This window comes from Siphateles boraxobius, unplaced genomic scaffold (assembly GCF_051911475.1).
Source record: "Siphateles boraxobius isolate OS27281-9 unplaced genomic scaffold, OSU_SipBor_1 39, whole genome shotgun sequence".
NCBI lineage: Eukaryota > Metazoa > Chordata > Actinopteri > Cypriniformes > Leuciscidae > Siphateles > Siphateles boraxobius.
Window position 1 is genome coordinate 1557095 of NW_027509019.1, and position 15178 is coordinate 1572272.

Here is a 15178-nt window from a genome sequence, read left to right on the forward strand (position 1 = left end):
TGATATTCCTTGCTTGATTTTATTATTAAGTGCTCAGAAACCCAACAACCCAAAGCCTACATTGTGATTTAAGTTTCATACAATATATTACATATGATTTGATATTACAGTTTATGTTGTTGAATCTGCGAGTAATGAACTGGTTATGGAACGATGCCTCCTTTGAAAATGTTGAGTGGAATAATCAATATACCCTGTCTTAGAGGCTCATTGATATGTAACTAATTAAAAATAAGCTGAAATGGCACGTGATGTACAGGATCATTCAGTTAAACTTTTTGTTGTCAAAATGTCTGATCTCTGATCTGTAAATAAAGACAAAATAATTGACTAATTATCTAATTGAAAACAATAATTTTCTCTTAATGAAGTTTTAAGATATACTTAATGTTCAAAACAGTCTGTAAAGAGATCCGCGGCGCTCTTAAAAACACAAACTATGCACAATTTGGTTGATATGCATTTTTGGTGTTTTTCCCCAAAATAAGACATTTAATTTTAAAATCAATTTAGCCTTTCTGGCGTGGTTAACACAATGGAATCAATAGTGTTGGCTGATGCTCATTTAAACAGTACACTTCTTTCTCTCTATGATAACAACACTACATCTAATTCCTCCCATGTCCATATCATGTAATGTTCAGTTCAAGGTCTAGCCCTGGTTTATACATGGAGAGGGCGTTAGTCAGGGTAGAGCAAGAACCCAGAGAAGGTGCTGTCATCCTCGCTGCTAGAGTAGACACCATTCCAGTCTCTCAGCGTCTCTACCCATACCTGGTCTCCGACATCTAGCTTCAGGATCACTAGATTGGATGCCTGGTCAATGTCTTGACCTTGTAGAGTGTCCCTCGAACGTACCTTACGCACGCCATTCACCACCAAAGAAGCACGAAGTGGCTTGTTTCTCACCGTGATCTGGTAGGAGAATACATAAACTCCTGAGTAGGTGCAGTTGAATTTGCTTATGACAATGTCATAATGGTTTTCTCCGTTGTAGAAGATCTTGTCGAAGCGAACTGGAAATCCAGAAGGAGGAAAAGACTTGCTGGGATATAGGCCAACGCTGAAAGCAGAACGTACTCTCGATTCACTTTGACCCATAGCACCCTTCATTCCCTGTAGGCCTCGGTCTCCACGTTTCCCTTGGGGGCCGCGGTCACCCCTTATTCCCCTCAGACCTCTTATACCTTTGGTTCCTGTTGGCCCACGTGCTCCTGGCTCTCCCTTTGCTCCGGGAATTCCTGGTTCTCCACGTTCTCCGGCAATGCCTGGAGTTCCATGCATGCCATGTTGCCCAGATGGACCAGGGTCTCCACGCACACCTGGTGGTCCAGGGTCACCTTGCTCACCTTTCTGGCCCCTCTCACCAAGTAACCCGCACTCTCCTCTATCCCCTTTTTCACCCTTTTCACCAGTCATGCCTTGGGGTCCTGGTGGTCCATCTTTGCCTGGATCTCCCTGATCACCCTTTGACACATTCAGATTCGGATCTCCTTTTTCCCCTTTAGAACCTTTGAATCCTGGCAGGCCAGCTGCACCCTTCTCACCTTTAATACCCATCTCACCTGTTGAGTAAAAACATTGATTTCTTATATTCATGTTGTTTGGTCTAACATTTATATTTCCATGGATAATTATGTTCACCTTTCATTCCAGCCTTTCCCTGGTTGCCTGGAGATCCTGCGAGTCCTATGTTTCCCTGATCACCTTTCTCTCCTGTTGCATTACAATAGGACTGCAATCTTATATCTGATGACGGATTAAGGATAATATATGTAATATACTGCTCAAGTACTTACCTTTATCCCCTTTAGATCCTGGAATACCCTTTGGCCCTATTTGACCTGGTAGACCTTTGGCTCCAGGTGTTCCCTTTTCCCCAGGTGTGCCTACAATACACAATTAAACAAAATTACAGATCATAGGTTTCCCCCAACCCCATCTTTAGTAAACAACACACTATTTAGTTTCATGTATAAATGGAGGACTTGATACATGTGTGTAGGGACGACTTGACTTAGCTGACCTGGGAGTCCTATGTCTCCTTTGAACCCTTGTGGGCCTTTCTCTGGAGGGCAGCACTCACAGAAATTGAAGTAGCATTCATTATAGTCTAGCGTGTAATTGTCTTTCGCTGCAGTGGGAGATACGGTTGTGTCTGTAGGGTAGTCTATATAGCTGTCAGCAGGAACTGTTGTGCTCTCTGTGATGTATGCAGGGAAGCGCTCTCTTGGTTTGGTGTGGTCCACAATCCGTGCTGTGACTGTAGGCCTGGCTGCATATACAGTAGTTTGGATCATCTCTCTAGGGGGTTTCTTGGTGTACTGGTACTTTGGCCTCTGAGTGGGCTTGATTGTGTCACACGAGGGTATAAAGGTAAGTGCTATTACAATCAAGAAGAAAGTGTGTGCACAGACCATCCCCATTTTCTATCTGTAGAGAAAGAAGAGACATGTAAATAATCACAGAATCAAATGTTGGGTCTAATTGGACAAAACATCACCTTTTAATTTGTTAAACCTTAATTACAAAAGGTGGTAAAAGAAAGGGAGCGCACACAATTGATTAATTTCAATCACCATTAGATTGCATGCTAAACAAGTAATTCAGGGCCATCACAACTGTATTTACAAGAAAGAGAGATAGCCACTCAGTGCTCTTCCCAAAACCAAATCATCAAACCAAATCACTGATCAGCTTGTGTACGAAGCACAATTCAGATATGGCAACACGTCATGGTGTCATAATGTTAAGTCAAGTGATTTGCAAAAAACAACAAGGTTTAATGTTTACTAGCATATCACCAAACTTGATTTTGACAATGGTCAATGTTTTGATTTGAGTGAATAAGTTATTAAATTTCACTCTGTTCATCATATAAAGTTATTGTATTGCTTCAGAAGACTGGAGTAGTTTGGATCAACCGGAGTTGTTTGATTCCCTTTTTTTTTACGCTATCTTTATGCCCAGTTTGACTTTCACTGCATGAACAAAAGCTTAAACATTCTTCAAATTTCTTGTTTTGTATTCCACAGAAGAAAGTCATACAAGTTTGGACCAACATGAACCTGAGTTTTAATTTTGTGGCGAATTATCACTTATATAAAAAGTCATCTGAAAACAACATTAGGCCTAAACAGAAACTGTACACCTAATTTTAGTTTGCAGACCATCCCTATTATACTTAAAGTCCCCCTGTAGTCAATCGTTTTATCTCTTAAAACTCATTGATCATCAATAGTACTTATTTAAATGGTTTTCCTTGGAAAAAAGTCTTCATGCCTTAAAATATTTTGAATGTAACTTGACACCCTTGCCTCATTTAATATACACAGTTCTATGAATATGCAAATGAGCCCCGCCTCCACTCACTCACTCACTCACTCAGAGATCCACTCGTTGACGATCACACGTTGATCTGATTGGTTACAAGGTAGTTTGTGACGTCAGAAACACCAGCGATTTCAAACCGGGTTTTTGAGACTTTTCACTGCAGTTTTATGGAGAGAATACTCAGCAATGCTGTCGACTTGTGAATTTGCAAATGGTGTGTCTTAAAGCTTATCAAAAACACCACATAGACATATAAACAACATTAAAAGCTTTATTTTCACCACAGAACACTTTAACTGAACCTTGAAAAAATAGGTTACATATCTGCGATGTAGTATGTGTGCTGTCAGGGTGACATTATATGATCAAACGTGAGAAGAACATTTTTCAGAATTTCTCCTTCTATGCTCAGAAAAAGAAAAATGATCATACTGCTTTAGAACAATACCGATGTGAGCAAATAGTGACAGAATTTTCATTTTTGCGTAAACTATGCCATTAAAAAAACAATATGTTTTCACGTATCATGGATATTAAAATATTCAAAATGGCCATATTTGTTTTAGCATTTTTAAAATAAATAATTTGTAAAAACAAATAATAATAATACATTCCATTATTTTATAAGAGAGAGCCACAATGAAATACACAATGTGAGCATATCTCCCCCCTAATACTTAAAAGCATCTGCTAAATTAATAAATGTAAATGTTTTGGATTAAAATTCATCTTCTTTGTTGCGGTCACAATTCTAGCCTGCTCGGTTGTATCTTTATTGAGAACACAAGCTGCAGTCATCACTTCTAAGGCTGTGTGTAAGGTCCACACCTTTAAGGACTCCCCCACCAAATGCCTATAAAATACAATGTACAGCTCCTTTATTCAGACTTGATGATTGCAGCTACCAACAGCTCGTGTTCTCAATAAAGAATTCTGCTGGAGATACAACCGAGTGTCCTGGTCTTTCGCTTCTGAGTTTCCTAAAGGGGGTAGATCCTTTAGTCTCTGGCTCTGGCCTTTCTAGCATTGTTCGAGACACACTCTCAGTTTTGATCTAGACTCTAGTCTAGAGATAGTCAACACTGATCCTGGAGAGCTTCCGTCCTGCCGAGTTCATCTCTAACCCCAGTCAAACAAACCTCAGCCAGCTAATCAAGGAGTTTCGTGAAAATAACTGCACACTGAAAAAAGTGAACGTGCAGTTGTTGCTTTAAGAAGGAGGTTTTTCTACCTGATTCTACTTACAAATTCTAATTTTGTTGTTGTAACCTACTTCAATCAGTTTGATGTAACATAAAAGGGGAATGCTGTTTTAACTTAATTGAGTTATTGACCCAACATACTATTTCCATTAAAGATCTGTATGGATTAGGAGAGTATATTTCAAGGATGCAAACAGCGCGCTTTTCGGCGATTTACGCTTTTTTCACGTCAGTTTGGGTGACTTGGGTCTGAGACTGAGAGGGTCTTATTATAATTTCACAAAGTCATCTGAAGCCATTCCATAGCTTAATGTGAGGGACAGAAGTCTATTTACATCATTAAATTAAAGTTTACAGAAACTCGTTTTCCCTCCTCTGCGGCTGTCAATCATTCTCCATTCAGTATTCAAACAGTGCGCGCGCCTCGTCCGGTTACAGCAGGATGCACAGTAAAACTCTCTCCAATATGATATATTCACATTATAGTGCTTGATCTGTAGATAAAAGACTGTGGATTTGCATAAAATTACTTTATTTTGTGTATTTGTATATTTTGTTTGTTGCTGTTTTTAAACGACTCGCTACCGTGCCTGTTAGCACAAGGACTATGAATCGGCATCAAACGCACAATAACTGGAATTTAAAACTGTGAAGAAACAAATGATCAATAAACTGTTGGACAGATATACTCTAGGATTTGTGCGGTTGACATTTCTTCGCTTTGTGCCGTGAACTTTTAAATGCGCACTTGTGCAGCGCAGCGCTGCACACTGTGACTCCATGTTGCTTTGAGCACATCATTCTGCACCCGCGATGCGCATACGCGCTTTGTGCGCTCTGTTTTGAAGGGTTCATGGTTTTGCGCACTGAAAGATTATTAAAAGCCAATTTTTTTTATACCTATCCTGCACAATGCATTTAAAATAAGTATCATTTAATTGTATATTATTTGTGTAGTGTAGTGTAGGCTATATAAATATATACACTTCTGAATTCTTGACATTCATATATAAATATAAAATTGTGAAATGTATGATTGCATGATTACATTTTATAAGAGTACTAAAAGTAATTTGTTTTTATTAACGTGTTTAGTTTTTATAAAATTACTGTGCAGATTTTTTCAAGAATTACTTTTTACTGCTGATTTATACACTCATTAAGTTTAATAAAAATACATAAAACATTTATGCAATATTTAAAGGTGTTAACTGTAATCTTACATTGCAAAATGATAACTTACAAAGTTATTAAATTCATCACAATTATGGATATTTGCCGCGGGGCGAGGGCTTCGATAACCTCTCTCTTTTTTGACCATACATGTGTTTGCATCCCTGAAATTTAGTGTTATTGTATGTGTATTTCAGTAAAAGGTTGGTAGTTTATGTTAAATGTTCAGTTGGACATTTAGAGGAGTTTCTGTTACTGAATTTTGTGGTTACCATTGTGATTGGGACACTGATTTATTTTAAATAAACTCATTTTAGTTGTGTGGAAAAATTGTCTTAATTAATTACCCTTATTTTATTTAATTGGTGTTGCATCAAGGTGGTAAAGGACTTTCATCATATAAAACGAAAAAAATATTTTATCAAATTTAAATAATTTTACATTGAACAGGTTATTAAATCATGTTATATCTACTGACATGCTTCAGTAAAACCTTGTTTTTCAGGTTGGTTGAACTCAGTTATAATCAGTAATCTTAAATATTTTATTTTATTTCAACAAAACCAGTTATTGTAGATATTACCAAATGCAGTACATTTCCTAAATTGAACTGACTAAACATAGTCTAGACTAAAGAGTAAATACTGATCTTTTCAGTCAAGTATACACCTACTCTCATTCTTCAATTCACAGTTATGCTGCGTTAGTCAGTCAGGTCAACCAATCTCCTGCTATATAACTGCTTTAAGAGTAAACTGAATATAATAACCTATTATTGGCCACAGTGTGTACTTGTACTTTCCTTTTCTGACACATCCTTGATCAATATCATTAAATCCATATGCAGTGTTGAGCAGTTGGCTAAAAGAAGAGAGTAAGAGTGGGAGATCTGTAGCAGTTTTTATAAGACTATCTAGCACCTTGCAACAGTGGCCACGTTTCTTTATGTCTATAGTGTGTGGCTCTTTTGTGACATAGAATACTGGACCCCATGAATCAAGCCTTCTAACCAATTGCAAACAGGGACAGGAAAAATACTAGTCTTTCAGCTGGACGGCTGGACTCGGGGGCAACGTGACACATGATCCAGGGAGAATTTATTCTGCAACTCTCTGGCACTAATGGATGGACAGGTGCCAAGCACACAGCTTTCATAGATATATAACAACGCCTTATAGGCTGATTCATCAAACCTGCTACTTGGATCAAAACTTGTCATGTTTTTAGTCTTTGTAACAGAATAGTTTGTGACTATTACATGTGGTGTTTGATTCTAGATTTCTGAAGCATTCATTGAGGCCTGAACCTGCCAGCTTAATATAACAGACTCAGTCAGGAAATCAGAGTCTCATTCCAATCTGTTTGGTGTCAATCCAAAAAAGCTTTTGTCCAAAAGAGCACCGATAATCTCAGGAGCTCACTTCAGCATCAACTGTTTTCTGATGGGAAATGGCTTATCCATTGAAGCTGCTTTTGAGGTAAAATGAAGGCTACTGGCACCCAGAGACCATGACAAGCTTAGTTCTGGGAATGTGTGTGTGATGTGTTAGGGGTCGTTCACAGAGACGGCTTTTTAAAACTTAACACAGTGTCTTAAAAAACGAGGCTCTCACACGCAAGATGCTGCGTCAAAGACGTCAGTCCAGTGGATGGTTACATATGAAAACAGTGTAGCACAAAAACAAGTTTTCTGTGAACTGACTCTTAGGTTGTGCAATGCTTAAAGTGGCTATATGTAAGAATTTTCATGCATTAATCACTTTTTGTGTTGCCAGTGTGTGAATAGTTGTAATAATACCAATGTCCTAGTTTGTGTATGAAAGCCTGTAGACTGACTTTTATGTGAAGGACCTGGGCCGGTTGTGCCGAGAAAATCAAAAGGACAAGGAAATGAAACAAATGCTTATACAATGTTCAGGATAACAATGAAAGAGCCGTTCTGCACTGTAATGTCTATGTGTCATGCAAAGAAAAGGGATTAATTCAAACTATAGTCTCACATAGCCAGATCAATATAGTCTATAGTCTCAAGTACACTTTATAATCAAACTACCATAACAGTGTAATTTTAATGACCTCATCTGTCGACATGATGCTGGTGCAAACATATCCACATCACTGTGATCAGATGCTTTCTGAACTACTGCTTTCTCACCGCTGTCATTTTTGTTGTGTTTATTTTGTTATTGAGAGGAAAACGCGCAACACATATTTACATTGGCGGCGTCTGAATGTTTGTTAACCGTATTGCTGCAAATGTATTTCCAAATTCTTTTTACTTCTAAATGAAGAAGGAAAGAGCCTCGCCGTGAGTATATCGTGGCCTTGAATCTCGTTCAGTCTCTTTTACCTTACGTGTGCATGAGGAATAAGTTGCTGGCTGGCTGCAGTTCACTTAACAGCCACCGGTGTTGCTAATAACAAGGGTTTCTGAACTCTACATATAGCACCTTTAATATACAGTGGTCCCAAAAAAGTACATATTTAAAAATGTATGGATGTCTTTGCACTATATAACAAAATATAAATGCTAGTGTCATTTATTGCAAAGACAGATAGTAAAAACACATTCATGTACTTTTTGGAGTTGCTGTACATCTCTGTAAACTGATAAACGAAGCTGAAAAAAGGCATAAAGGAAATTCAGTCTCTCTTATGTTTCAGACTGGAGCATAGGATATAGAGTAAGGTATGCAGACCACAGCAAGGCAAGAGGCCGATACCCATCTGAAACGTGAGAGGAAGGGCTGCTTCAGGAGGGTAATACTCCACCTTGACCTGCTGGTGTCACTCCACCATTCAACACAAACCCAACCATAGTGCTCACTTTACCCCAACCCATGCAAAGAGAGGCTCTGCTGAACACAGGCCCTGTGCCGCCAACCCCCCCATTCCTGAAAAGCCTTATGGGAGCGAGACAGGGTAAACCATAGGACACGGAGCCCGTATCACAATACAACCCCAGAGCCCCTGGTGCACTACTCCACAATCAAGAGCAACAGAGCGGACAGAAATAGATGGTTTTGAGTTCAAATGATCCTTAGATCGAGAGGTTTAAAATTGCAAATAAAGAGACGGACATTCATTTTATCAAGGCATCATGTCATGAATGTATAGTATATCTGTAAAGCATGTTTGCTCCTGTTTAAGGGGATCTGAAGAGCATGGAGGATCGAGTGTCACCTGAGCTGGAGGTGTCTTTGGTAACGGTTAAGGCTGTGCTCTACTGGTAAGCCTTTAATGGAGATCACTATGACCTTGTCAGCAATAGAGAGGCTTTTGGACCATTCACCTTTTTTGCTTTTTTTCTCTTCAAATTCCCAAGACAGACTGGAAGACTTTTTGATTCACAGGGTTATGTAAAAAGGAAGGTAAATTTAACAACAATGGACAAAAAGAAAGACAATAAAGACCTGAACAAAAAGATATGAGCTTTTTTGCTTGCTTTTTTTTTTTCTTCTCTTTAGATCATTTGAACTAGTCCTGTGATAAATTATTTAAAAAATATTGTACTCTTCAATAAATATAAAGTCATAAAAGCAACTACAATAATGATCTGCCTAAATATCACTCATTTTAAAGAATGAACTCAAAATGCCCTGGTTAAACATGATAAAATGACATGTACGTAAAACACCCCAAATCATGCAAATTACATTTTGGCTACAGCTCTTGGAAATGGACATTTGCAATCTCCTTAGGTCAGCTTCACATTTTTGACATTTTGCTAAAAAGTTTAGAAATGCACCTAGATCTAAATTAGGTAGATGTACTGTAGTATAATACACATAATATACAACAGAACTGCAGTACATGACCAGAGATTATCTTTAAAAATGCATTTTAATTTAAAAGTTAAATAACATAAGGATAATACGTAACTTTAGGAAGCTGAAATGTGACTTTTGCTCTACATCACCACTGCATCCTCACACAGAGCTGAGGTCAAGTCAATGAAAGGCATCAGTAAAAGTGTTTACCAGACAGCAGGCTTGTCTCGTGTCCTGTGGCTTCAGCTGTTTCCTTCCGATTGAGCTCAAAACACTGAGGACGCAGAGAGCATGGAGATGCAGATCTGTGTCTGTTTGTCTCTAGCTCACGCATACACACAGATTTTAGGCTCGAGCAAGGGGTGTGTACTACTGTTCTGGCCCAGTGCTTCACAGTCACAGTCACCCAGACTGAACCTGAACAAAGTGCCGGGCAGTGGTGTTACCAGAACTGACCCAGAAACCTGACCCAGGCCCACAGAACACTGTGCGCACTATTCACCTGCTCGTCCTTCCCATTCCCTCCCATTTACTCCCTCTTTCTCGCTTTTTCCATTCATTCTCATGTAGGGCTCAGACATTTAATCTAGTACTATGGGGGGATAATAACAGTTTTGTATCCTTTCATTTGAAAAAGTTCCATCTGAACTGTGGGGAAATTATATTTTCACACCTTTAGGCACAAAGGGCCGTCACCACTGTATCGAAGCTTGTTTCCGCCACAGAATAAAACATTTTAAAGGATAATTGCGACTTTACCTTTTTTTTTATTTTTTTTTACCTTTTTACCTCGCAATTGCAAGTTAATATCTCACAATTCTGACTTTATATCTCGCAATCCAGAATTGCGAGATGTAAAATCTCAATTTTGAGATAAAAAGTCGCAATTATCTTTTAAAATGTTTTATTCTGTGGCAGAAACAAACTTCCACACCACTGCTCCTCCTCAACATTATCTGTTTTTCAAAGGCCGTTTCTGCAGCGATTACCCACAATTATAAATGTGTACTTACAATGAAAATATATATATATATATATATATATATATATATATATATATATATATATATATTTGTTGAGTGCCTCGAAATAAATGTATTAACACCGTTACTGAATTTAACGTGTCGCCTCTTTATTCTTCCACATCACATGTTCTACACTTCTCACTTTCCATTACTGTCTTACACACCAGAGCTCCCTCTAGAGGCTTACTATACAACACCACATATTCCTCTCTCTTAAGAACAAACATACCATAACAGTGACTCATTACTAGTAACAGTAAGAATACAAGATAACAAGTATTCCTTTTGGTAATATTACTCCCAACAGTATTTGAACCCAGAACAAGTAGTCACCTATTAATGCAATTACAAAACACTCAAATGTAACTCTCACAAACAGTACTCACAGAATACTCACAGAACAGCTATTCATTATTTTTCTTATAATGCAGAGACACATATGATGTGCTAGCAATACGTTAAATCACATGTTACATCACATAATCCTGAGTCCATGCAGGCGCATGCCTACTCCGAACAGGCCGTGCTATTGTTGGTATTTCACTCCCTAACGATTCAGTGTTCCCAGAGTCAAACAATGACAGTTCACTTGACTCATCTGACTCTGTTCTACTTGGAACAAGTGCAGGTGCCAGGTGAGATGCATTCCAACATCGTCCATCAGACAGTCTATATGTGTATAGTCCTTTCTTGCCCACAACCTTTAGGGGTTTCTCAAATTTAGACTGGGTCTTTGGCACAATTCCTGGTCTCTTTACACGAACATAAGACCCACACTGAAATGAGACATGCTTTGCGCTGCATTTTCGGTCACTGTACTGTTTACTTTTTGCCTTTTTCTCGCTCACATGCGAAGCCAGCTGTTGAGGTGAGAGCAGTTTACCAGCAGGTGGCAAGTGAAGACCCGAAACGTTAAGTTTGGTTAACATGGGTCTGCTATGCAAGAGTTCAGTTGGGGTACACTGTGTTGTGGCATGCGGCGTTGTGCGATATGCCTGCAGAAAGTCTTTGGTGAACTCCTTCCACCCTCTTCCCTCCAGTGATGCAGTTTGTAAGCTATCCTTCATGCTGCGATTGAAACATTCAACTTCCCGTTTGCTCTAGGGTAATACACAGGTAATTTTCCCAGGCGTCAGACGGAAAGGGTACAGGATGGAGTGGTGTTATGTGTGTGACAGCAGATTTGTCATGTAACTGGGATGTAACACAAGATTTCAAAGCCATTTACACTTGTGTGTCCATGCCAGGCCACCAGTAGAGTTCTCTCAGCCTCCTTTTCTTCCTCACAATGCCTTGATGTGTGTCATGCGCAAGAGCGATGAACTTGGGCTGGAGACATTCTGGAACTAGGAGGCGGCTGGTCCCCCGCACCACACATCCATCCTGGAGTGAAAGTTCAATGCCGTATTTGAAAATATGGCCGTAAAACACAATCCAGTGCCTTTGCACACTTTGGCCATTTTGAAGTGACCAATCTGCGTAGCTCGGCTTGAATAGGACAAGAATTGCATGCTGCTTTGAACTCAGAGCTGGTTATTGCAGTAATTGTGGAAGTGAGTGCTACAACTTCAACATCATGTTCCAAACTAGGTTCAGTACTAGGCAGCGGTAAGCGAGATAAACAGTCTGAAGTCACATTCTCACGCCCTGGCTTATACTGAATGTCATAGGTAAATGCCATCAGCCTAGCTGACCATCTGGCTATGCGCATACCTGCTCTACCTTGACCCTTAGATGTTAGAAGAGTGGTCAGTGGGCTGTGATCTGTCCGCAGTATGAAGTATCGTCCCCACAGGTTGGTCCTCCATCTCTCTGTGGCCCAAACACATGCTAGTGCTTCTTTTTCTACCGTGGAGTACTTCCTCTCTGCTGCTGTAAGGGTGCGTGAGGCAAATGCCACTGTTCTCTCTGTGTTGTCTGCATGCAGCTGGGTAAGAACACCTCCTACTCCATAGTATGAGGCATCTGTGGTCACAATAGTGGTTAGTTTTGGATTGAAGAGCGTGAGGGCAGCACTATTCACGATCAGACTTTTTACAGACTCAAAGCTCTCCTGGGCCTCAGGTGACCAAATGAACGGAGCAGAGCCGCGTAAAAGCATGCGCAGTTTCTCCTACACGGTAGCGAAGTTTGGTATAAATTTAGAATACCATGATGTAAGACCCAGAAATGAACGAAGACTAACCTCGTCGGCAGGAGCTGGGGCATCTGCCACTGCAGAGACATGTGAAGCATCAGGCCGCAATCCCTTCTCAGACAGCGTGTGACCCAGAAATGATAGTTCTGATTGTCTGAAGTGACACTTTGCGGTGTTCAGTTTGAGTCCTGCCTTGTTAATTCACTGCAGCACTGATTGTAGGTTATCATCATGTTCCTCAAGTGTTGCTCCTGCGACCATGATGTCGTCTAAGTAGCAATGAGCTCCAGACTGACCTTTAAGGATTTCAGACATCATCCTCTGGCAGCAGCTTGGAGCTGAGGCCAGTCAATAAGGAATCCTTTTGAAACGAAATAACCCATCATGCGTAATAAACGCAGTAAGGTTAATACTTTCCTCGTGCAACTCAACCTGATGGTAAGCACTTTGGAGGTCTAGTGTGGAAAACACCGTAGCTCCGCACATATTTGCGAACATCTCCTCCATATGCGGAAGAGGAAAACTGTCCACAACAATGGCTTTATTAGGCTCCCGTAAGTCGACACAAAGCCGAATACCCCCGTCTTTTTTTCTGGTGACCACTATCAGTGAGACCCACTCAGATGCATCCACAGGCTCGATTACGTCCTGTTGTACAAGCTTCTGTAATTCCTTGGACACCTCGTCACGAATTGAGAAAGGCAAGCGCCTCAGTTTCTGCTGAATGGACTGAACCTCAGGCCGAAACTTGACACGATGCACAAATCCTCTTGCACATCCCAATCTGTTTTCGGAGATTGCGCACACTGAGCTGTACTGACCTGGCCATCACATAATTGTAAACACAGTCCCGTAAGAAGATCTCTGCCTAGCACAGCTGAGCCCTTTTGTACAATGTATAGGTCTGCAGTAGTGCAACGGTTACCGTATGAGATACTGGCTGGCAAACATCCTTTCACATCAATTGCATCACCCCCAAAACTAACTAGGCCGAGTTTCGGTGATGAGAGGGGTGCTTGACTGAACGATCCAGTGTAAATTGACATTGGTAGTATAGACACAGCTGATCCAGTATCTACCATTAGCTGAATGTCCCGTTTTTGTCCTGTGCTTACACGTATTTGTACTGTACACATTATTTTGCCAGTCACGCGCAGAATGTTCAACATTTAACACAGTCACTTCAGGCACTGTAATTTCACTCACCCGTTTGTTTCCACGGCATGCCTTAGCGTAATGTCCTTTTTTGTTACAGTTCCTGCACACTGCGTCCTTAGCAGGGCATCCGGGAAAATTAGCTGCGTGTTGCTCAGAGCCACAGCGGTACCAAGTAAGTGCACGGACGGGTTTGGAAGGTCCGCGCATCGCGTCAGCTTTATGTTTGCTCCATCGGGGTCTGTTATGTTGTTGAACTGCTTGTACTGAGTTGTCGGATATGCTATCGTCGCTTTGGCCTCCGCTGTAGCAATTTCAATTTTCCGGGCGACAGTCACAACTTTTTTAAGGTCGAGTGGTACTTCCAACAGCAGCCGTTCTCTGGTAAATGGATAATTAGTCTTTTCAACCAGCTGATTGTGTATCACCTCATCCTCCATAGCGCCGAATTCACAGGTGGCAGCCAGTTCACGGAGAGCAGCGATATACTGGTCTGTGGATTCGCCCGCGCGTTGACTGCGTTGCCGGAAGCGATAACGTTCAGCGACCACGTTAACTTTAGGAATGAAAAAGTCCTGGATTGCACTCAAAGCAGAAGCGTACGTATCATCTCCCTGTTGACTCACATTCAGAGTGTAGAACAATCTTTGCCCTTCGGCTCCGAGGCAGTGTATCAGCAGAGCAAGCTTCCTTGCATTAGATATCTCCTCTCCCAGGGCCATCAAGAAATTGTCGAAAGTTTTAATCCATGCCGTGAACGGGATCGGCGGTTCTCCCGGTGTTTGCAGGAACGGGGTGGGTTGGCTCAAATTCAAAGCCATCCTCATCGCCAATATGTTGAGTGCCTCGAAATAAATGTATTAACACTTAACTTAACGTGTCGTCTCTTTATTCTTCCATATCACATGTTCTTCACTTCTCTCTTTCCATTACTGTCTTACACACCAGAGCTCCCTCTAGAGGCTTACTATAGAACACCACAAAATTGATTCTAAACTTAGGCAAAACCCTAGAGCACTTCTTTACTTTAACTGTGTCTCAGTAAGTTTGGAACTGATATAATTTGAATAGAGTAAACTAAAGCAGTATCACTCAGTTAAATAAATCACAAATATAAAAATATCCCTGACTCATGACATTTCTCTTTCAAAACATGTCAACCCTTTTAGAATGTTTTGGAGCTGATTGTTACCGGGTTATTAGTGTTTTACAAGTATTTTTTATGAATTTCTGCTTGTCACCAAAAATTATATTGAAGGTCACTACATTAAGATTTCTCAATCTTCTTTAGTATCCTTTCAAGTAATATGTATGATGTAAGTGTACACTTCCTGGACAGTCTTTCAGATAGTTTAGTGTACTTGCAAGTATATATTTGATTGG

The 15178-nt window shown here is 40.3% G+C and overlaps 1 protein-coding gene across 1 annotated transcript; it reads right to left on the reverse strand.

Moving 5' to 3' along the window:
- Nucleotides 1-9982, reverse strand: otol1b (otolin 1b). Its single transcript, XM_077197318.1, has 5 exons — nt 9689-9982; nt 2027-2433; nt 1800-1889; nt 1645-1716; nt 1-1565 (listed from the first exon to the last, which is right to left on the reverse strand). Exons 2-5 carry the CDS (start codon nt 2424-2426, stop codon nt 682-684), a joined length of 1446 nt encoding a protein of 481 aa, XP_077053433.1. The 5' UTR covers nt 2427-2433; nt 9689-9982; the 3' UTR covers nt 1-681.
- Nucleotides 9983-15178: the final 5196 nt, after the last annotated feature.